This window comes from Orycteropus afer, unplaced genomic scaffold, assembly GCF_000298275.1.
Source record: "Orycteropus afer afer isolate SDZICR_OR568_19922 unplaced genomic scaffold, OryAfe1.0 scaffold00745, whole genome shotgun sequence".
NCBI classification, from domain to species: Eukaryota; Metazoa; Chordata; class Mammalia; order Tubulidentata; family Orycteropodidae; genus Orycteropus; species Orycteropus afer.
In genome coordinates this window covers 467,370-487,494 of record NW_006922332.1, presented here as the reverse complement: position 1 = coordinate 487,494, position 20,125 = coordinate 467,370, and the positions used below count along the sequence as shown (strand labels likewise).

At 44.6% G+C, this 20,125-nt stretch overlaps 1 protein-coding gene across 1 annotated transcript in view; it reads left to right on the top strand.

Annotated features, from left to right (window-relative positions):
- PTPN21 (protein tyrosine phosphatase non-receptor type 21) overlaps positions 1 to 14,035 on the top strand; it is a 122,474-nt gene extending 108,439 nt beyond the window's left edge. The window contains exons 13-18 of the mRNA XM_007957408.1: positions 8,309 to 8,446; positions 9,371 to 9,592; positions 11,755 to 11,883; positions 11,998 to 12,232; positions 12,663 to 12,823; positions 13,907 to 14,035. Coding sequence (XP_007955599.1) covers positions 8,309 to 8,446; positions 9,371 to 9,592; positions 11,755 to 11,883; positions 11,998 to 12,232; positions 12,663 to 12,823; positions 13,907 to 14,035 — 1,014 coding nt within the window. The remainder of the gene's footprint in view (positions 1 to 8,308; positions 8,447 to 9,370; positions 9,593 to 11,754; positions 11,884 to 11,997; positions 12,233 to 12,662; positions 12,824 to 13,906) is intronic.
- Positions 14,036 to 20,125: the final 6,090 nt, after the last annotated feature.

The following is a 20,125-nucleotide window of genomic DNA, read 5'->3' as shown; positions in this document are numbered from 1 at the left end:
ATCCTGTTTGGTGTTTGTTGGACTTCCTGAACGGATATATTCTAATCTTTCATCATACTAGGAAAATTTCTTCCAACAAATCTTTGACAATTTTCTCTGTGGCTTTATTTTTCTCTTCCTGTTCTGGAATTCCAGTTACACATAGGTATGTGATGGTATCCCACATGAGCTTAGGCTTTCTTCATTTTGTTTTGATCTTTTTTCTGATTGATCCCTTTCCAAAGAAGTGTTCAGGTATTTGCCTTCAATCTCCCTAATTCTGTCTTCCATTGATTCAATTCTGCTCCTTTGCCCATTCAATGTCTTACCTATTTCTGAAAATTTAGCATTAATCTTCTGGATTTCTGCGTGTAGATTTTGTGTCATTTCTAATTTTTCATTTATTTTGTCATTTTTTTCTTGTATTGTCTTTTGAAGAAATTGTTTTAGGGTTTTCTCTGTGTTTTCCTTGATCTGTCTCTCAATTCGTTGAAGATACCTAAATGTAATTCTTTTGAATTCCTTACTAGGGAGTTCCAATGCTGCATCTTCCCCAGGGGTGTGTTTTGGGTCTGTATCCTGGTCCCTTGTTTTCCCTGCTTTATCTTGCTTCTTTGTGTGGTCTGTGATGCACTGCTGTCTCTGAGGCATTGTGACATTTTTGTGTTTATATTTAATTGGTGATTGTATGTTGGAGTGACTTGGCCTATGATTTTCATTTTCTTTTTATGTTATCTGTGCAAGCAGGGCACTGTACTGTGCTCCTCTGTTCACTAGTTGACAGCACTTATACACTCACCACCTGTCTCCTTTCCCATTATATGCCTCTTGTATGTCCCTGCCGACCTTGGCAAACAGAGCCTATTCTTAGGTCCCTGGAATCCGAAAGAATGCTATCACTTTGAAATCCAAAATGGTTGCCACTTGTAAACATTCAAAGTGTCTGCACCCTCCGTCACTTTAAATATCCAAAATGGCTGCCATTTATAAACATTCAAAATGGCTATACCCTCAGTCACTTTAAATATCCAAAATGGCTGCTGTGTGTAAACAATCAAATGGCTGCACCCTCCAGACAGCGGAAAGTCCACAGCTCAGGTTGTCTCCCTCCTTGCTGTTTCCCTTCCTAGTCATAGGCCACCAGTGCAGTCATCCCTGCAGCCCTTGGTGACCAGGGCTGATCTTCACGTCAATTCTCAGGTCCCAACACCACTTGGAAACATTCAGGCTGTTGGTCCCGTCAGAGTAGCTGATAGTCCGCAACTCCGACCGTGTCTGTACTCATTGTTTTTGTTCAGGTTTTTCCACTAGTTGGTGCCTAATTCATTTCTGTATAGTTTCTTTCAAAGCTCAGGGCTCCGGGATTGTCTTCTGTATCTCTGTCAGTTGATTTCTCTTCTTTGTTGAAGAGGGTCTCTGTCTCTTGTCTGCCTATTCCTTCATCTTACTGGAAGTCCTGTTTTCAGCTTCTTTTCTCCTTTCTTTTAACTTAGTTCATCCTCTAACATTTCACTGTTTTTGTCTTGTTTTAAACCCATTTTAGTTTTATCTACGGAAACGATAGGGATCCATTAGAATTCTAGAAGCATGGGGAATGGAAAGGAAGGAATGAGTGCGGGTTTATCAGTGCAGTGTTAAAGGAAATGGAGATTTCATGACTAAGGCTAAGATGCCTTTGCCAGTGACCCACCGAAAGTGCCCTGTGGTGATGCAGCAGCCCCTGGCCGCATTTCCTCTGTCTGAGGGACACCTGGGGACGTGTTCCTGGTTACTTATGTGATTCTCAAAGTCAGAGTTCCTGTGGATACAGCTAAAGATGCTCCGCCATTACCCCTATAGGCTGGACAGTGATTCTGGAATTTCTAGCTGTACTTGAGAAGGTAACACTTTATCAAAGCGAAAAACCCAAGAGCACCAGGTCCCTTGTAAGAAAGGCTCAGTGAACTGGGAATACAAGGAAAGCTCCTGGAAAGACTGTGAGCCCACACTTGTTAGCTTTTTGAAGCCAAGTTTGAGAAGAGAATGTGACAGCATTACTGTATGCCGAGCACACCATCTCCTTTCCCCTTGTTTACAACCAGCCTATCACTCTTTCCTTTCTGGAGACGAGGACTCACAGATTAAGTAACTTGCCCATGGTCGTACAACTAGTGACTGAACTGGGATTTTAAACCCATACTTATCTTTGCCACCTGTTCTCTGATTTTCTCTACTTCTCCACTGCTTTGCAGTCAGTGTACCCTATATGAAATTCTGTTAAGTAATGCTTGTTTGACTAAGTCTGTCTTTCCATGGAAACTTTTTAACCTTGAGTCCCCAACCTTTGGCCAAGCCCTTGTGGCTGTGTCATGCAAACGTGTTCTCTCTCATCTTGTGGTGGATGCAGGCTTCCTCTCCTCAGCCTACAGCCCTCTGCTCCCCCTGCCCTGCACTTCAGCCCTGTGAACGTGATCTGTGCATCCATTCTGTCTCCATGTGCTGCCCTGTTGCCTTCGCTGCCAGTATCCTGGTGGCCAGGATACTCCTGCATCCCTGGGGCCCATCTCTCAATGTCCTTGTGGCCAGGATGCTCCCGCACCTCCAGGGCCCATCTCTCAGTGTCTTGGCGGCCAGGACATCTCTGGCAGACTGCATAGTTAGACCGCAGGGCCCATCTCTCAAGTGGGGTTCTGGCCTGGTACGTTCAATCTTCTACGATGCTGGCACACCTTTCATAAGCAGGCAAAACACAGAAGCTGATAGGAGTTTATGAAGTAGAGCAGTGGACATAGACTAAAGCTGCTTACAGAAGTCCCATGGATTATTAAATGTGTTTGTTTTCATCACTTTGGGTCAGAATTTTGAGTTTGTTTTTCATTCTTGTGGGGGATGATTTGGGTCAGCTGCCTGAACAGCAAAGGCCAGTGTGTCTCAGATTGGCTGAGCTTGAGAATATGGGCTCATGATCAGTGACTCAGGGTGGGGTGCGTCTTCCAAAGTAACTCCACCCGCGTTCCTGAGCTGCTCAGACAGGGCCCAGTTAACCCTCCTCCATTCCATCAAGAACTGCCCATCATTGTTATATGTTACCCACATCTAGTCCCCAAAGATACTGAGTACAGACTTCTATTCAAGCTTATTTTGTCCCTGTATGTTCTGAATGGCTCCTGGTCAAGTTTAGCTAAACTCCAAGACTTTGAACAGTTTGGTTCTGTGGAATTACAAATTTTCTTTCTCATTGATTTTGAAGACCTACAATATTAAGATAACTCTATGCTGGTATTATATTTTTAGTCCCCTGCTTTCTGCATGAGAGAGTCTCTTCAAAGAATGCATATGGCAGGTGTGGTCAAGGCAAGAAAACATAGGACCTAAGATTTGAAAATGTGAGTCTGAGTCTAGACCCTGCCATGTGCTGGTTGTCTGCTCACTGGGCAGCCCCTTCATTTACCAGAACCTTGCCTTCTGGGTCTGTGTCATGGACATGATTGCCCCTGCACTGCCTGCCTTATGGTATTATGTTAAGGCCCCAGGAAGTTAAGTGTAAAACAGGACTTACCAGGGGGAGGAGGGAGGATCACCATCAGAGTCAGGCCAAGCTGATTCCTGTGAGGTGGAGGTCAGACATGCCTCCAGCCTCAATCTTTTTTTACCAATTCTGACACCAGCCATCCCTCCTGCCATACTTTCTGCTAGGTTCAATAATTTGTTGCAGTGGACACACAGAACTCACAGACAATGCTCATGATTATGGGGCTTATTGTTGTTGTTGTTGTTGTTATGTGCCGTCGAGTCAGCCCTGACTCATAGCGACCCCTCCTTGGGTTTCCGAGGCAGTATCACTACGGAAGTAGGATTGCCCAACCTTCCTTCCGAGGAGTGGCTGGTGGGTTTGAACCGCCAGCCTTCTGGTTAGCAGTCAAGTGCCTTAGCCACTATGCTACCAGAGCTCCCATGGGGCTTATTAGGGAAATGTAACAGGTTACAGTTCAAGATCAGAAATGACTCGGGACACAGTTCTTCAATCAAGACAGTCTCTTCTCAGCATGCCATGAGCAGGCTTCTGTCTTGTTACGGAGTTCTTTTAGCTCTGTGGATTAAGTGCCCAGAGGTACCCACTCTGCCAGCATGTCTCCTGCCCGAAGGCACTCAGCTTTCATCCTCCACGGGCCAGCAAGTCCACCATGCCATCTCCTGCCAGTCTCTTGGTTCTGCTGCCTTTGCTGCCACCGTTTGTCTGCCACCACTTCTCGCCGTCTCTCCAGTGTTAACAGTGCTCTCTCTCTCTCTCTCTGACTCCTGGGTCTAGGAGGCTCCTAGCACAGGGAATCCAGGTCCAAAGGGCATGCTCTGCTCCCTTCTCTTCTTGGTGGTAAGGAGATCGCCCTTGCCCCTTTCCTCTCTCTTATCTCTTGTAAGATAAAAGGTGTCACTCTAGCAAGGGTGTGACTTCAGTAAGGTGATGAAAGGTGGTGACTCCAGTCTTGTGTCATTAACATAATAGACAACTTGCTAGGATTTACAACACATTACAAAATGGAGGACCATGGCTAGAAGGGCCATAGTAAGTAATTCACTGCACCACATCAAGCATGAAAAAATGCTGTCTCAATTCTGTGATGCTGAATAACTGATCTTCATGAAAGATTGTATTTATTGTTTCACCACTGATTACCTTATACAAGAAGTAGCTTTGTCACCTTGGGCAAGATATTTGATTTCTCTGTGACTCAGTTTTCTCATCTGTAAAGTGGAATGACCGCAAACACTTGTTGGGGGAATGAAACAAGGTCCTGGCGTATACAATATGCTCAGTAAATATTACCTTATTACTCTGAGGTTTTGTCATATATTAACTTACTGACTTCCCAAGAGTTGAAGACCCTGATCTCCCACTAAGCTGGTAACATAGGGTTACCGTTATCCTGTTTAATCGTTACAACAGATATACTAATGTGAATTAAGGCTATAGAGGCTTAATGGTTAAAAATAAAAGTAGGATAAATGCTGACAAACAGGAACATTTTAAAATTCTTTACCCATCTGCACCTCCAGGGACTTGTATCTTAAAGGCAGAAGTGTGAGTGCTGGTGTGGCTACATAAAGATTTCTCTTACTGCACCCTTTACTCTTGGAGGGTGATTCTTACATAAGAAATCACTGTGCAGGAAATGTATTTAAAATGATGTCCTGTGTGCTCTAAGGGTTGTTTAGGGGCATCTGAGGCTAGTTTGGAGTATATACAACATTCATCAAATACTGGCTTTTGAGACCTGACCTGATAACCAGTCACCTTCATCTAGCTTATCCATATGGGACATTTTGAGTTATTTTCCAACAGTGATGTACTAGAGCCAGCTCACACTGGTGAGAGCTGACCGATAACAGTTTTAGGAAGTTTGCAAGCCAGTTGGTAATCACACTGGTAGTTTGAAGTCAGACATGGTGGGAGTATTTACGCCATAGAAATGGGCAGACACTTCATATCAGAACTTTTTCTCCTACAGAGTCGGTTGTTAAACATTTACTAGCCCACCACTGTTTTCAGGACACATGGGCACAGGAAATGTGGCCTAAGTAGGAACTCTTTAGTCTATGTGTCTGTCTGTCCATCTCTCTGTCTGCCTGAGATATAGCCAGGAAAAGTGACCTACCTAAATATTTGATCAGTTACAGTCTGGACTGGGAATGTAACCTAGGACTCCAGCCATTCCCAGTCTAGATCTCATTATGTAGAGAGCTCATTTTAAAGTGTGAATTACAAAGTTAAAATTTATTCAGAACACAGTTACAGAGAATGTTGACACATTGTGATAAATGTAGCTAATGTCACTGAGCAATATCTGTGGAAATTGTTAAAGGGAAACTGCTAAAGGGACGGGGCGGCATGCTCTGACCTCTAGCCTCATGGCGGGGAGACAGAATCACCTTCGGCAGCCTGTGGCTTAAATAATTCCTATGAGGCCAGACATGCCGCCACCCTCCAACCTTTTTACCAACTCTGACACCAACCATCCCTCACTACTTCTCTGCCGGGTTTAGTAATTCATTGCAATGGCCACAAAGAATTCTCAGACAATGCTCATGATTATAGGGTTTATTGGGGAAGCAGTAGGTTACAGTTCACGTTCAGGAAAGCTCAGGATCCAATTCTTCGATCAGGATGGCCTCCCCTCAGCTATGCACAGAGGCACGCCTCTCTTTGGCCCAGGGCCTCTTGGCCTGGCCTCTGCCCTGCTTGGGCAAGTGTGACAAAACTCTTTTACTTCTGCTGATAGGTGCACCCCACTCTGCCAGCAAGCCTCCTGCCCAAAGGCACTCCAGCTTTCTCGTTCCATGAGCCGGCAAGCCTGCCACTCTGTCTCTTGCCATCTCTGCTGCTGCGGTCTCTCTGCTGACTCCGCCATCTCAGAGGAGGGATCTTGAGCCCAAGGAAGTGCTCTACTCTTGGCTCTTCCCTGTCGTGGTGGTAGTGAGATTCCCCCCCTTTTCTGCCCCTGGGCAGGCTCATTTTAAGCCTAGTGATGACAAAACTGCCTAGTCACCACCTTAGGGTTCCTTATTTGCATGGTCCCACCCCCACAAAGGCAACATGTACCTTATTTACATTACTAATAAGCTGTCCGGTCCCCTGGGTGGACCACAAGCCCCTGTGTTTGCATAGTTCCACCCAGTAATCTGGTGGGAGTCACAAAGACCATGACTGGAAGAACCAGACCAAGTAATTCACTGCACTATTTGTTGTTGTTGTTATGTGCCGTCAAGTCTCAAGTCGGACCCAACTCACAGCGACCCCTCCTTGGGTTTCCGAGGCAGTATCACCACAGATGTAGATTGCCCAACCTTCCTTCTGAGGAGTGGCTGGTGGGTTTGAAGCGCCAGCCTTCTGGTGAGCAGTCAAGTGCCTTAGGCACTATGCTACCAGAGCTTCCTCACTGCACCATAGGAAGCTAACTTGCTATGTAACCCTTCACCAAAAACTCAATAAAATATTATTAGAAAAAGAAAAAAGTAATTCAAGCTTTTCTTTTCAAGCTAGGTACCAATCGTTCTCCAATTATAGCAACAATTTTATAGAACTTCTTGTTTTTTTTACCTAAATGCCTTTTCCTTTTGTTCTTGCTCCATTATCTTGATCCTGGAGTCTTGTATCTTTTTCTGGCCTGATTATTGTGTTGTTGTTAGGTGCCATCAAGTCTGCTCCGACTCACGGTGGCCCCGTGTACAGCAGAAGGGAACACCATCTTGTTCTCTGCCCGACAGTAGTCGCTCTGCTTGAGCCCATTGTTGCCGTCACTGTGATAATCCATCCAGCTGAGGCTTCCTCTTTCGTGGGCCCTCTAGAGCGATGCTGATTGGTTTATGAGACAGCTGAGAAAACGAGTTCATTCCATCTGGGTTAAACAAATCAAACCCACTGTCATCAAGCCGATTTTGACTCATAGCAACCCAATACGGCAGTGTAGAACTGCCCTACAGGGTTTCCAACGCTATGAATCTTTATGAAAACAGACTGCTTCATCTTTCTCCAATGGAGTGGCTGGTGGGTTCGAACCACTGACCTTTTTGTTTTCAGCCAAGTGTTTCAGCCACTGTGCCACCAGAGCTCCTTTTTCCATATTGGGGTTACTCTCATTATAATTCTTATGGCTTCCCGGGAGGTGTAGACCATCTAAGAAGAGTTAGTACTCTTAGGTTTATTTGCCTTAGAGAGGAAAATAATCAGCTTTAATAATAATTTTAGGAAGCACCTGTTTTCAGGAGACAGATGTCCGTGGGCACTTTCTTGTAGCCCCTGTCCTCCTGGTGTCGTGGTGGTGATTTTACTCCTGTTGTATTTCCTGGTTTAAAAACCTGGCAGCTCTGAGAGGTATAGTAATCCAATCCAGGTCACACTAGCCTGCAGTAGAATGTAGAATACGGACTCTGGGAAACAATACACAGAGCTGCCTCTGAGAGTATTTCGTCTGTTCAGGATGATTTAAAGAATTTGTTTCTCAAAATTGCAAAAGTACATTAATCTCAAGTGACCGTGGCTGATTTTCTGTGTCATGTGTTGCAACTGTGAAGGAATGCTGCCTGCCTGGAGCCTCACCTCCTTACAGCAGAGCCTTGTAACCAATTACCCTTCAAAACCTGGTATCTGGAAGACTTATCAGGGCTTTGGCCTTGAAAGGAATGTCTTCTTCTTAATGTTTGTTAAACAACTGTGTGAAGGCGTGGAATCTCTGTGTGCTTGTTGGCAGGCAAAACACTCCCTCTAGTTCTTCCCAGCCTTCAGTCCACAGAGGTTTGTTGGCAGAGGGGTTGTATTGTGCTCATTTCATAGGTACATATAAATATTTTACAGGGAATGAAAAAGAGTCGCGTCGATGCAAAAAAACTTGGTCCACTGAAGTTGGCCGCTCTCAATGGACTCTCTCTGTCTCGATTACCTTTACCTGATGAAGGAAAGGAAGTGGTTACCAGAGCAACCAATGATGAGAGGGTATGTATGCAGCAGTGGACATTAGGTCTGCCTGGGGACTGTCAGCAACATACTGGTAGTTCTAGTAGGGTTTCTAATATGTTTAATAATTATAATGAATGTTAAGGACTTTTATAATCTGGGCTTCAGAATTGGAGTAAATTTATAGCCAATGTCTTAATCAATCATTTCAGGCTGGAATGTTGATTAATTTTGTTTGTTTGTCAATGGTGTTTACCTTCTTCCAGCTATTTGTGGCAGTCTTGATTTATTGATGGTTTTAAAGTTTGAAGAAACCTACAAGTGCATATGAGTATTCATGGGAAAGAAAACAGACACTGTTTTCATTATGCAGAAAATCTGTCCCAAGAGTAAACAGTTACTAAATTTTTCACAACTTCCTTTAAGATTGAGATGTATTTTCTAAGAGATCTTATTACGTTGGAGACAGGCAAGCATGAATTATGCTGAACAAAAATGAATTTGCTTGCTCACATTTGGATCTTGGAAGTGGTTTCCAATATTTACTACTGTTTTCAGTTTTTTATAGATCATGAAACATAACATGAAGAATTTATTCAGAGAGGTTGGAGGTGGTTAGCCTACTCTAGAGTTGCTGTTCTCCAGGCAAACTGTTTCTTAAGGATATCGTGATTCACTGGAGACTTAGAGAAAATGAATCCAACGAATTGCTCTGGGCCAATTTTCAGCTGGAAAATTCCAGTAGAATTTTAAATGATGTTTCTCATCAGTAAGATTATTTCTTTTGTTCTTTTTAACTCTACTTGTTAAAATTTCAAGTTTTAGTTTTGGTTTCACCCAGAACTTGCCACATTAGACTAATATGAAACTTGAAGCAGAAAATAAGATTTCAGATGTAACGTCAAATGTGGCTGGAATGTGTGGGAACTATACTCACATTATTCCACATGTTCTATATTTCAGTGTAAAATTTTGGAACAGCGGTTAGAACAGGGAATGGTATTCACAGAATATGAAAGAATTCTTAAAAAACGGCTAGTGGATGGGGAATGCTCAACGGCACGGCTCCCTGAAAATGCGGAAAGAAACCGATTCCAAGATGTCCTTCCATACGACGATGCCAGAGTGGAGCTGGTCCCAACTAAAGAAAACAATACTGGTTACATCAATGCGTCACATATTAAGGTGAGAGGAATGTTTAGAGCAAAAGGCACATGCAGTTTTGAGCTAAGTTACAAGGATGGTAACAGTTACATTCATGTCTGGTTCTAAACACAGCTCAGTTTCGAACTGTTGTGAAAAAGTCTGTGTTTGAGCTGGGAAATCCTTGCTCCAGTGCCAGATAAGAAGGGCTCGCCCAACAGGACTGGAGCCGTAGCCCCCTGTCCACATGATGCCTGCTTCATTCCCGGGTGCAGGGGCCACTTACTCGCCTGGGTTTTGACGCTGCCTTTCTGCAGCTGGAGGCCTCTGTGCTGCCTTGTGGTGTCTCTGGTGAGCAGCCCAGTTGCTGGTTTTTCCCACATCACAGCCCTCCCTTCATTTACACACAAAGCATTTGGGGCTTTGATGGTGTTCATCAAAGCTGTTATTTCTGAAGGTGCCGTGTGTTCTCTTGGCATCTTACCTGTAGTCATTCTTCAAAACATCATTTTGTTTTCAGAAGAAGCGGTTCTTTCCTAGAAATAGTCAATGCTGGTTAACTGGGGTAAAGTCACAGCCGTGGACGGAGAACGTGCAGATTCGCAGCAGGTGGCCGAGTACGGCCAGGTGCCACCTCCTGTCCACCAGCCTGCTCTCTGCTCATGCAGCCTGGGGACGTGACTCTTTTGACACGTGAGAATTTTAAAAGCCTGTGACTGGCCGCATTCTTTGATGGTCTTTGGGATGCTGGGCTCATACTGTTTTGTTTTTTAATATAGAAAGAATTTGTTTAAAAACTGAGCTTTTTCTTTTAAGTCAGTCCTCCCTGTGTCTCATGACGGAATGGTAATAGGTACTTCTACAATGATGTTTCCGCATCTTCTGGGGCGACCAGAAGAACAGCAGGAAGGGCGTGAGCTTCAGAACTGGGTAGGCGGGGCCTGCCTCCTGGTTCCACCACTAACAGCTGTGCCACCTCCCTTTACTTACCTCTAGATCCTGATGATGCCTCTCCTCCCGGCTGCCCTTTAGACATTCCCTTCCTAGTTCCTGTCCGTGCTGTAACTGGTGCCCATCGTGGTGCCTGCCACTACGTGGTGCTCTTTGAGTGGGTGCAGAGGCTTGATTGGGGCGAGGGGGAGGGCAAAGGCCTGGTTTAACGTGTAGTGGGCACTCAGCAAGCAGTCCCCGAGACTGAACTTACCCCCATGACTCAACTTTTAGCTAAACAGTGGACGGGCCTGTGAGATGAACAGTAACACCTGGGAAGTGCGTACCCCTTAGAGCAATCAACTTTACAAGATGAAAACTTCAGCATTTGCAAGGCATAAAGCTTGGAAGGCAGGAAGGGATAGGAAAGAGGGATAACTGGAAGTAGTAATCAGAGGGAAGAAATGGGAAGAGCGCTGTTACATTGTGGGGATGGCAGGCAGTGTCACAAAACAAAATGTGTATGAACTGTTGAATGAAAACCCAATTTTCTCTGTAAACTTTTATCACATAAAAGGTTTTCTAAAAAATTATTAATGACTCAAGTGAGAAAGAAGAAAACAGTTCCTATAGTTACTTCATAATGGTGGAGCCCAGATTGAACCCAGGTCCCCTGGCTGTAAATCCGACTGTTGTCAAGGATGCGCACTCCCAGGTCGCAGACTTAGTGTGGAGGGGGACCTTGACTCCAGAGGGTCACAGGTGAGACTACCTGAAGCCGGAAGACTTTCTCCACCCCCTGCCCCACCCCCCAGGAACTGGCTGTGTAACTTAGACTTTGGCTTAGTTGTTAATACTTTTTTTCTATCGTGTTTAATATTTCGGGAGGAGAAATCATGTTGGAAGTTTGAGGTATTGCCATGTTGGTATTTGTAAACCACCACCATAGCAACAGCTGTAGCAACTATTTATTGAATTCTTACTACAGGCAAGCCACTTAATCCATTACTGACATCTTTATAAACTTAGGTACTATGAATTCATATACTGCCTCTGTGACCTCTCTGAATCAGTTCACTTGTTTTGGTAGTACTCACTCAGAGGTAGCCTCTCAGAGGTCGGCCCGATGGTCGGCTTCGGAAAGGCCGGAGTCGTGAACACCCTCTGGAGCCATCCCATCCACACACGTGGGTCTCCGAGAAGAGGAACTGACGCGATGGTGACAAACAGCTGCGTGTCTCTGTCTGTACGTCTCGTACCTTTTCTCATTTCAGGTCTCTGTCAGTGGAATCGAGTGGGACTACATTGCCACGCAGGGGCCCCTACAGAACACGTGTCAGGATTTTTGGCAGATGGTGTGGGAGCAGGGAGTTGCCATCATAGCAATGGTGACAGCAGAGGAGGTGAGCCTGCTCTCCGAATGGTGTAGAGTCCAGACCTTTCTTTACGGAAAAGGCAGGGTAGCATGGCATCTCTAGATTTCAGAAGTGCTGTCTGTGTGTCCTTGTCTTTCAAAGGAGGGTGGAAGAGAGAAGAGCTTCAGGTACTGGCCACGGCTTGGTTCCAGGCACAACACCGTCACCTATGGGAGGTTTAAGATCACCACCCGGTTCCGCACAGACTCTGGCTGCTATGCCACCACGGGCTTGAAGATGAAGCACCTTCTCACGGGGCAGGAGAGGACAGTGTGGCATCTCCAGTACACAGACTGGCCTGAGCATGGCTGTCCCGAGGACCTCAAGGGATTTTTATGTAAGTATCCTAGTTCCCAAGACAGTGCCTCTGGAGGCAGTAAATTGGGCAGAGAGGAGGCCTTAGCTTTCTGAAATTATTTCCTTCAGGTTGTCTGGCATAAGCTTTGGGCTTATTTTAAAGGAGAGACCAACATAAGAGCGCTAATGTAAGACTTTTTCAGAAGTGTAGTTTGGTAGTACATCGAGTGCTGTGTAAGTGACTCTGGCTGAGCCTGGACTCCGTTCCATTTTGTAGATGAGAAGGTGGCAGTCCAGTCTGTCAGTGACGTGCCCAAGATCACTCACTGTCACCTAGTGACTGGGGGCGACTAAGTGGCACCTGAGCTCTTTATCTGATATCTTCTCAGTCAGTGGAGGGGATCTGAAAATTGAGTTGTCGTTTTGATAATTCCTAATCCCCTGTGTTTTCTGTTTTATTGACTGCACAGCATACCTTGAAGAGATCCAGTCTGTCCGACGCCATACAAATAGTACAGGTGAACCCAAAAGCCCCAGCCCTCCGTTACTGGTCCACTGCAGTGCTGGAGTAGGGAGGACTGGTGTCGTCATTTTGGCCGAGATAATGATTGCCTGCCTGGAACACAATGAGGTGATTATTTTTTACGTTAAGACTCGCTTTTTTGGTGGCAGCAGAAGTGGAATGGAGACATGCTGGGAAGGAGGGGGATGTAGCAACCTAATTGTTATTTTTGAACCAATTTCCTTGGACTTGGCGGCCTCAAGTGTCATTCCTTGTTACCTGACCAAAAAGCTAACAGGACCTGTTAGCATACTTGGAGCTCTGGGGGCATAGTGGCTTCAGCTTCTAATCAAAAGGCTGGCAGTTCAAACCCAGCAGTCACTCTGTGGGGAAAAGATGAGGTAGGCAGTCTGCTTCTGTAATGATTTACAGCCTTGGAAACCCTGTGGGGGAGCTCCACTCTGTTCTGTAGGGTCACTAGGAGCCAGAATCAGCTGGATGGCAGTGGGTATTAGCACGTAAAAGAAGTGGACATTTCCACAAAGACTAGACTGTAATTTGAGAAGTCGGACTGTGGAAGTTGTTAAGTACCTAGGAGCCCTGCTGGTGCAAATGGTTAAGTGCTCCGCCTTGACCAAAAGGCTGGTGGTTCAAACCCACCCAGCAGCTCTGTGGGAGAGAGACCTGGCAAGCTGCTGCCAGGAAGAGTGCAGCCCAGCAAGCCGTTGGGGGCAGGTCTGCTCCGGCCCAAGGGGTCACCGTGAGTACAAGTAAAGCTGTTCAGTGTCGCTTTACCTAGTGTTTTTCAAATTTGACCTCGGAACCTTTGTTCCCGGAACAGCTCATCCCACTTCACGGGTCCTAGCGCTGGGCACAGCCCTCGCGGGGACTGCTGAGCGAGGTACCAACGGCACTTAGCATGCTGCATTTCTGCGGGATTTGGGTATTTGGTGGGATGTGGTTATTATGTCCAACAAGACAAAGTCGGTGAGCTGTCCGCAGGGCGTGGTGAAGAACTAACCCGCAGGGAGAGTTTAATTGTAGTTAGAACTGGTCAGAATGGGCTGTGGGGTTTTTATTGTAGGGGATGCTGAGGGCGTTCCAGCCTGTCCACCTCCTAACAGAATTCTGCTGGAGCCAGCGCCTCTAGCTCCCTGAGCGCCCCCCGCCCCCCGGAAGGGCGTAGCCTTCATTGCCTTTCTCACCGTCTAGGTGCTGGACATGCCCAGAGTGCTGGACAGGCTGCGGGGGCAGAGGATGATGATGGTGCAGACCCTCTGCCAGTACACGTTTGTGTACAGAGTCCTCATTCAGTTCCTGAAGAGCTCCAGGCTCATCTGAGCTCCTGCAGCTGCCGTCAGGGGACCCGACCACTGCAGCGTTTACAGCTCCAGAAAGGAGAAGTGCCTGCCTGACCCGTACTGCCTCCTCAGCGGTTGATTCACGCACAGAGCGTGCATGGACACGGACGGTGCAGTATGAGCGGCAGGGCACAAGGGGACTATGCAACGCACCAGGCGGAGGGGGAGCCGGAAGCCGGGAACGGTGCTGCCGCCGGGCCCGGGGCGCCCCCTGCTGGCGCTGGCAGGTTTGCAGGACTTGCACAGGCCGTGGAGGCTGTTCCTTCTGGACAGTTCTCTGTTTTCCTGAAGCTATGCTGGGCGATTCTGGCAATCATTAAAGTGTGTAGATTTCTAAAGGTAGTTTTTGATAATGAAGTTTATTTTATGACTGAAATATTGAGGGTTTTCTTAAGCAGGAGACAAAACTTTTCCATGAGAATAACCCACAGGTCTCACTGGTTCCTGTATAACTTTGTATTTAAAGCCATGCTACTATCTTTGTTATTTTAAAAACACCGCGGGTACTTAAGGTTTAGTCATCAAACCCAAAAGTATAAAGAGAATCCCAAAGGTATTATTTTAAAACTTAAAAAGCATTTTTTATATTCAGAAAATTTTTTATCCTAAAAATTCTATATATTTTTAACTTGTATATTTTTCAGGCAAGAGCTCAGTTCACTAAGCCACTGAATTAAGTCAGTTGAACATAAAAGGAAAAGTTGGGAATGAAGGCACACTACTTAAAATGTAAGAGGATAATCAGATTCACTGTTGTTTCAGTATTATTCATAAATGTAAATGAGTTTGATTTGATTGGTTGAACATGAAGTGAAAAACAATTGCATATGTTGGTTTTAAGCACTTTTTTCCCCAAAGGAATAAATCTGAGCTTTTATATATGTGTTGTTTTATAGAAGAACAGTATCAGTAATAACAACGGGCTTGTTTCAGGAGTGCGTGGGCGAGGTGAGGCTTCAGAGCACGTAGGACGACTGGGCTGAGAGCAGGTGTGGAGTGAGGGCGAAGTCGGGTGCCGTAGGTCCTTACAGACGTGCAGTGTTACCCACTCAGACTGGGACGCTGGGACCGTGGGGGGGCTTTGGGCCTGGAGCCTGAGCTCCAGAGTTTTCCCTGGGGAATCCAGGGCCTGGCACCCTTGGGGACTCTGTTTCCTTGGGATTCTTTGGCCTAAACCTTTATTCTTTTTTCTACAAATAAAAGGTTTATATTATCATTATGAGAAACCTTGAAGGGGCTTTATTTTCTTTGGGTTGAAAGAAGGGAATCCTCAGTAACGGTTTTATCTTCTCACTCAAAGCCACAGCCCAGACTTGTCGGGATGTCAGACACTGCCGTGGTATTCCAGAGGTAAGGGCATTGCGGCTCCTTAATCCCGTCAGTGCACCCAAAGGGCAGTTTTAGCTCTTTTGTCCCCCAGCGCTGCCCCCCTCAACTATTCAGGACAGAGCCAGGTTGAACTGGAGGAAGGGGGTGTGGCCCTTGGCCCGGGCTACGATGACCTGTCACGGTTGGAGTGGGGCGGAGGAGGACTGATCGGTACACTTGGCCCAGCGCCATCTGTTCCTGTGCTTCAGAGGCCGCCGCTTGGCGGTGCAGACCCAGAATGCTCTGGGGCAGTTTCCCCCAATTACGCTATCGTAGGCATGGTCTGCTTCCGGTGCGGACTCCTGCAGCAGGTTAGTTCACGGGGCCACCGAGTGTGCTGTTCGTCACGGGACAGTGCTCCTGCGCTCTGCGTGGGGCAGCCTGTCTCTGCGTTACCCAGGCACCAGCCACCTCAGAGGAAAGTTCAGAACACTCCTGCCAGTGGAGTGGGAGAGTGGGCACGCTTTAGGAACAAATGGTCACATGTAAATGTGGGTTTTTTCAAAGTCTCGTTTAAGCAGAATGGATGTGACTGGCAATATTCACAGTGAGCTCCCCAGAGGAACGGACTAAGAGAGTTTAGGTATCGTTTCCACCTTCATGTTGTAGGAACGTGGCTAATGCTTTCCTCCCTCCAATGGTATGTTGTGAAAAAAAAATGTATTTCTGTCAGGTTTCAACATTTTGATGTGCCCCATTGACAAAAACATACTGTAAAATGAAAATCTGATTAAAGAGTAATAGATGGTATATTTGTGTTCCTATTGTACTAATTTGATTCTGAGTAAGTTACTTACGAAGGGAAAGTTACACTGTTTAAATCTGTTACTCATAAAATGTTGCATGTTTGACCTAGCATCTAAGAGCCATGTAATTTTTTGTCCCTTCTGAATTTTAAACGTTTAATTCCATTTAGTGAGTATGAAAATATTCCTCAATAAAAGTCAATCTACCTTACTACACTTTGAAGTAATGTGATTTTCAAGAGCAAGCATAGAACAGTGAGGTTTTGTGCGTCATGGGCTGACCGTGTCCAAACTGAGGCTGTGGCTGTCCACCACGCTTACACGACGCTTCCTTTAGTGCCTTTAGTTCCGTGGCATTACCAATTTTATATGAAAATTTCCAAAATGGACATTTTCACAACAATTAGATCATAAACTGTGTTTTCCGCTGATTGGTTTTGATCCTTCTCTGGCATCGTCGTTTTCCTCATTAGTGGGGGCTTTTGATGACATAACTCTAGTTGCTAGTTTTGAGCAGATAAAATGCTGACTTTAGGCTATTACTCGGAATATTGATTGCAGTCATTATTATTATTTTCTTTTGGAGCATCTACTGTGAAGCATTCAGAAAAACCTTAGAATTTAGCCCTCTTGAAACCTTTTGGCAAGATTCAAACAAGCTGGCCCTGTTTGTTTCCAAACTTCCGGAAAGAGCCAGGTGTAGCCAGAAGCGCAGGAGCGAGCTGTGGAGCAGGGACTGAGTCAGGGGAGAGCCTGGTGCCGCCACTTGCTCTCTGAAGCTCTCATCCAACTCCTAGTTTACTTTCCGGAGCATTCGCATCCCACCAAGGAGATTGCATGAAGCACAAACTGAAAATACCTTTTCCAGTTTAAAGTTTAATAGCAAAGGACTGAATTGGAGGAGGCTTTCTTGAGCTGAGGGATCGACATTTCCAAAATGGAGGTGCAGGTACATTGGGAATTTGCTGTGGAAACATTTCTCAGAAGAACACACGTTTTTCAAATTCACAGAGCTAAGGCTGTTTAAGTCCCTGTACCACTACTTGTAGGGAAATGAGAAATCAGAATGGTTGCTTAAATTTTGTATGTGGTGAGGGTGGGTGGACACAGAGGATTTTAGAACACATGGGAAGGGGGTCCTTGCATTATTAAAGTGGCATAATTTTAGATACAGGCAGTCCCTGGGTTACAAAGGTCAGACAACAACTCCTCCTGGCCCCTTGATGCTATGTAAATTTGCCCTCACTTTGACAGGGTTGAGCCAGCCCCTACTCATCATGACCCCTCTTTATCATAATCACCTTCACTTGCTGAACTACAGCTTCTAAATCATTGCAAAGGCTTTAAGCCTTTTTGCAATAAAGTAAGGTTAAATAAGAATCATGTGCACCTGTTCTGACTTACCTACAAATTGGACTTAAAGACACACTTAGGAACAGCTTCGTAACCTGGGGACTGCCTGGGCAGGTTACAACTAACAATTATGCTTTAAAGGTTCAGTAGTAAGTTGAATTTTTGAGATATAGTCATGTTTCCCCAGCAAAACAGTGCTCTAAATGGGTGTTAAATTTCTTGGCGTGTTCCCTACAGCATATTTAAATGTAGGGGATCTGAAATGTCAACAGTGGTCAGAACCAAGTTGCCAGAGCCTATGCCAAAAACAAAAAACACCACACACCTTTTCTCCCTACTGCCCCCTGGTGTTGACGTCAGGGAACGAATTCTTCCTGCATCTGCCAGGCAGAGGGCAAAGGCTTGGCAAACATTTGAAGTCAGATTCGGCAGCGTTCATGGGAAAACTCCACATAAATGACTCTCCCCGCAACTGTTACAGAAGCTTGAGTGGAGCATGTGGGGTAAGGGACAGGATGGGGGCAGGAGGTGAAGAGGGATGCTGCTGCCTGTGGGAGGTGGGGATGGGGAGTGGCCAGAATTCCTCCCCTGGGTTGTCACTCACTTGAAATGGTAAGTAGAGGATGGGCAAGAAGGAAGTTCAAGGTCTGCAGCACCCAGCTGAGGGGCAGCAGTTGGAAGACAGATATTCCTAGGTAAAAGGTGTCTAATCACATACATGTGAATTAAGGCCTGCGTGCATGACGTGTATCCAGAGATGTTAAATTATCCATGTATGCTTGTGAGATTGATTTTCAAAAATTTAAAGTAAAAAATTTTCCAGTATTTTGATGGGTGAAGAAAGAGGTAGTAACCACGTATTTTATATTATGTTTTAATATTATAAATAAGTACAAGAAAGAAAGAATTGTCTCTGAACTTCTAACTTGTAGAACTGCTCTTTGATCCACATTCTGAATATTACTTATTTCAATGTTTTGATCATTACTACTTATGTTAAATGCCTGTCTTGTGTCATATAAAAGTTTAACAATCCATAAACCCTTTGGCTTTGAATATACAGATTGGTTTCCTAGCATGGGCTGTAATAGTGCATAAGTAGTTCTATTCTAGTGTAATACATTTGCCATCTTAGCTGACTGGTAGGTGGTTTTTAAACTGTGCATCAAAGATGATTTTTATTTCCATTGTCAAATGTGTACACTACTGAAACGTAAATTTAAAACTTCTGCTTTAAAAACTTGGTGGAACAAAACATTTCCAGTATTCATACAGAGGAGCAGGTCTAAACAGCCAAAGAAATGCAGACGGTTGGGAAATTATCTGGTTAACCAGAACATGAACCTATCCAGCTTCCAGTGTTTGGGTAGGTCGCTGAGTCTAGTACAGGTTTAATGATAACTGGCTTTCTATTTCCCTCTGATCCTTCATCAGCAGAGAAAAACTGAACAAACGAATGAGGAACTGAGTGTGGTCCCTGGTGGTTCCTAGGACAGCAGATGCCACCGGGCAGACTCTACCACAAATGCTAGGGCTGTTCTCATGTTCTTGCTGTGGGAGTTGATTAGAAATATTTGAGATTAATGGACCATTGGCTGGCATGTAAATCTTCTGTATTTCATGGTAATATTTATTCAAATATAATTCAGTATTTAGAGTTAAGTGTCCCAAAAGGATCTAATGGTTTTGTAGTTTTTACTGGAACAATGTCGGTGTGATGCTAGTTCAGTTCAACAAAGAGCCTGAAAAAAGGAAACATTCCCCACAAGTGACAAACATATTTCCAGGACAGATTTAAAAGGAACAAGATTAAAAATAATACAAAACCCTTCAGCCAGCGTGGGTCAAGCAGATAATCATGCCCATCTTAAAGACTTACATTCTGGGCATGGTTTTCTCAGAAATAATTTTGAATAAAAATGGAAAGAAAACAAGTAAAATAGTACAGCTTGCAGTTATTTTAGAAAAAATTTTTGTTAATATCAATGTAGACACTCTTCTCCATCTTAGATCTTTTCAATTCTGGATCAAAGGTAAGCTTCATTTCTCAGTGCAGAATCGAGCTATTACATATTCATAAGTGTTCTCAATTTGTAAGCAACACGCTGAAAATGGGAAGTGGTAAGAATATTTGTCAATATATTAAACCTTTTAAAAACCTTGGATGCTCAAAGATTGATTAGCAGTGGGCTATCAGGATGTTTTTGCTTTTTACTTTATTCTCAACTAATTTTTTACATTAAAATATAAAACACTTAGATTTTTATCATACACGTTAAGTAAGTAAATATTTTCCTGTGAAAAACACCTCCATGTTTTACTCTCTCATGCTTAAGAGGAAAATATTCTAAGTTATAAAAGAAGATCTCTGTTGAAAGAATTATGTGATAACAAACCGAAAATGAGTTGTGTGTTTCTGTGTTGTAATATCTGGTTAAAAACAGAAGCAATTAAGATGCCACCCATAGTAAATTTGGCAAAACATAATTTAAACATCTAGATAGCACATCTATTTAAATAAAAATTCCAACATGTTGCTTTGACTAAATAGCCCTAACAAACTTAAAACCAAAATTTGGAGAACATTTACACAAAATGCATTT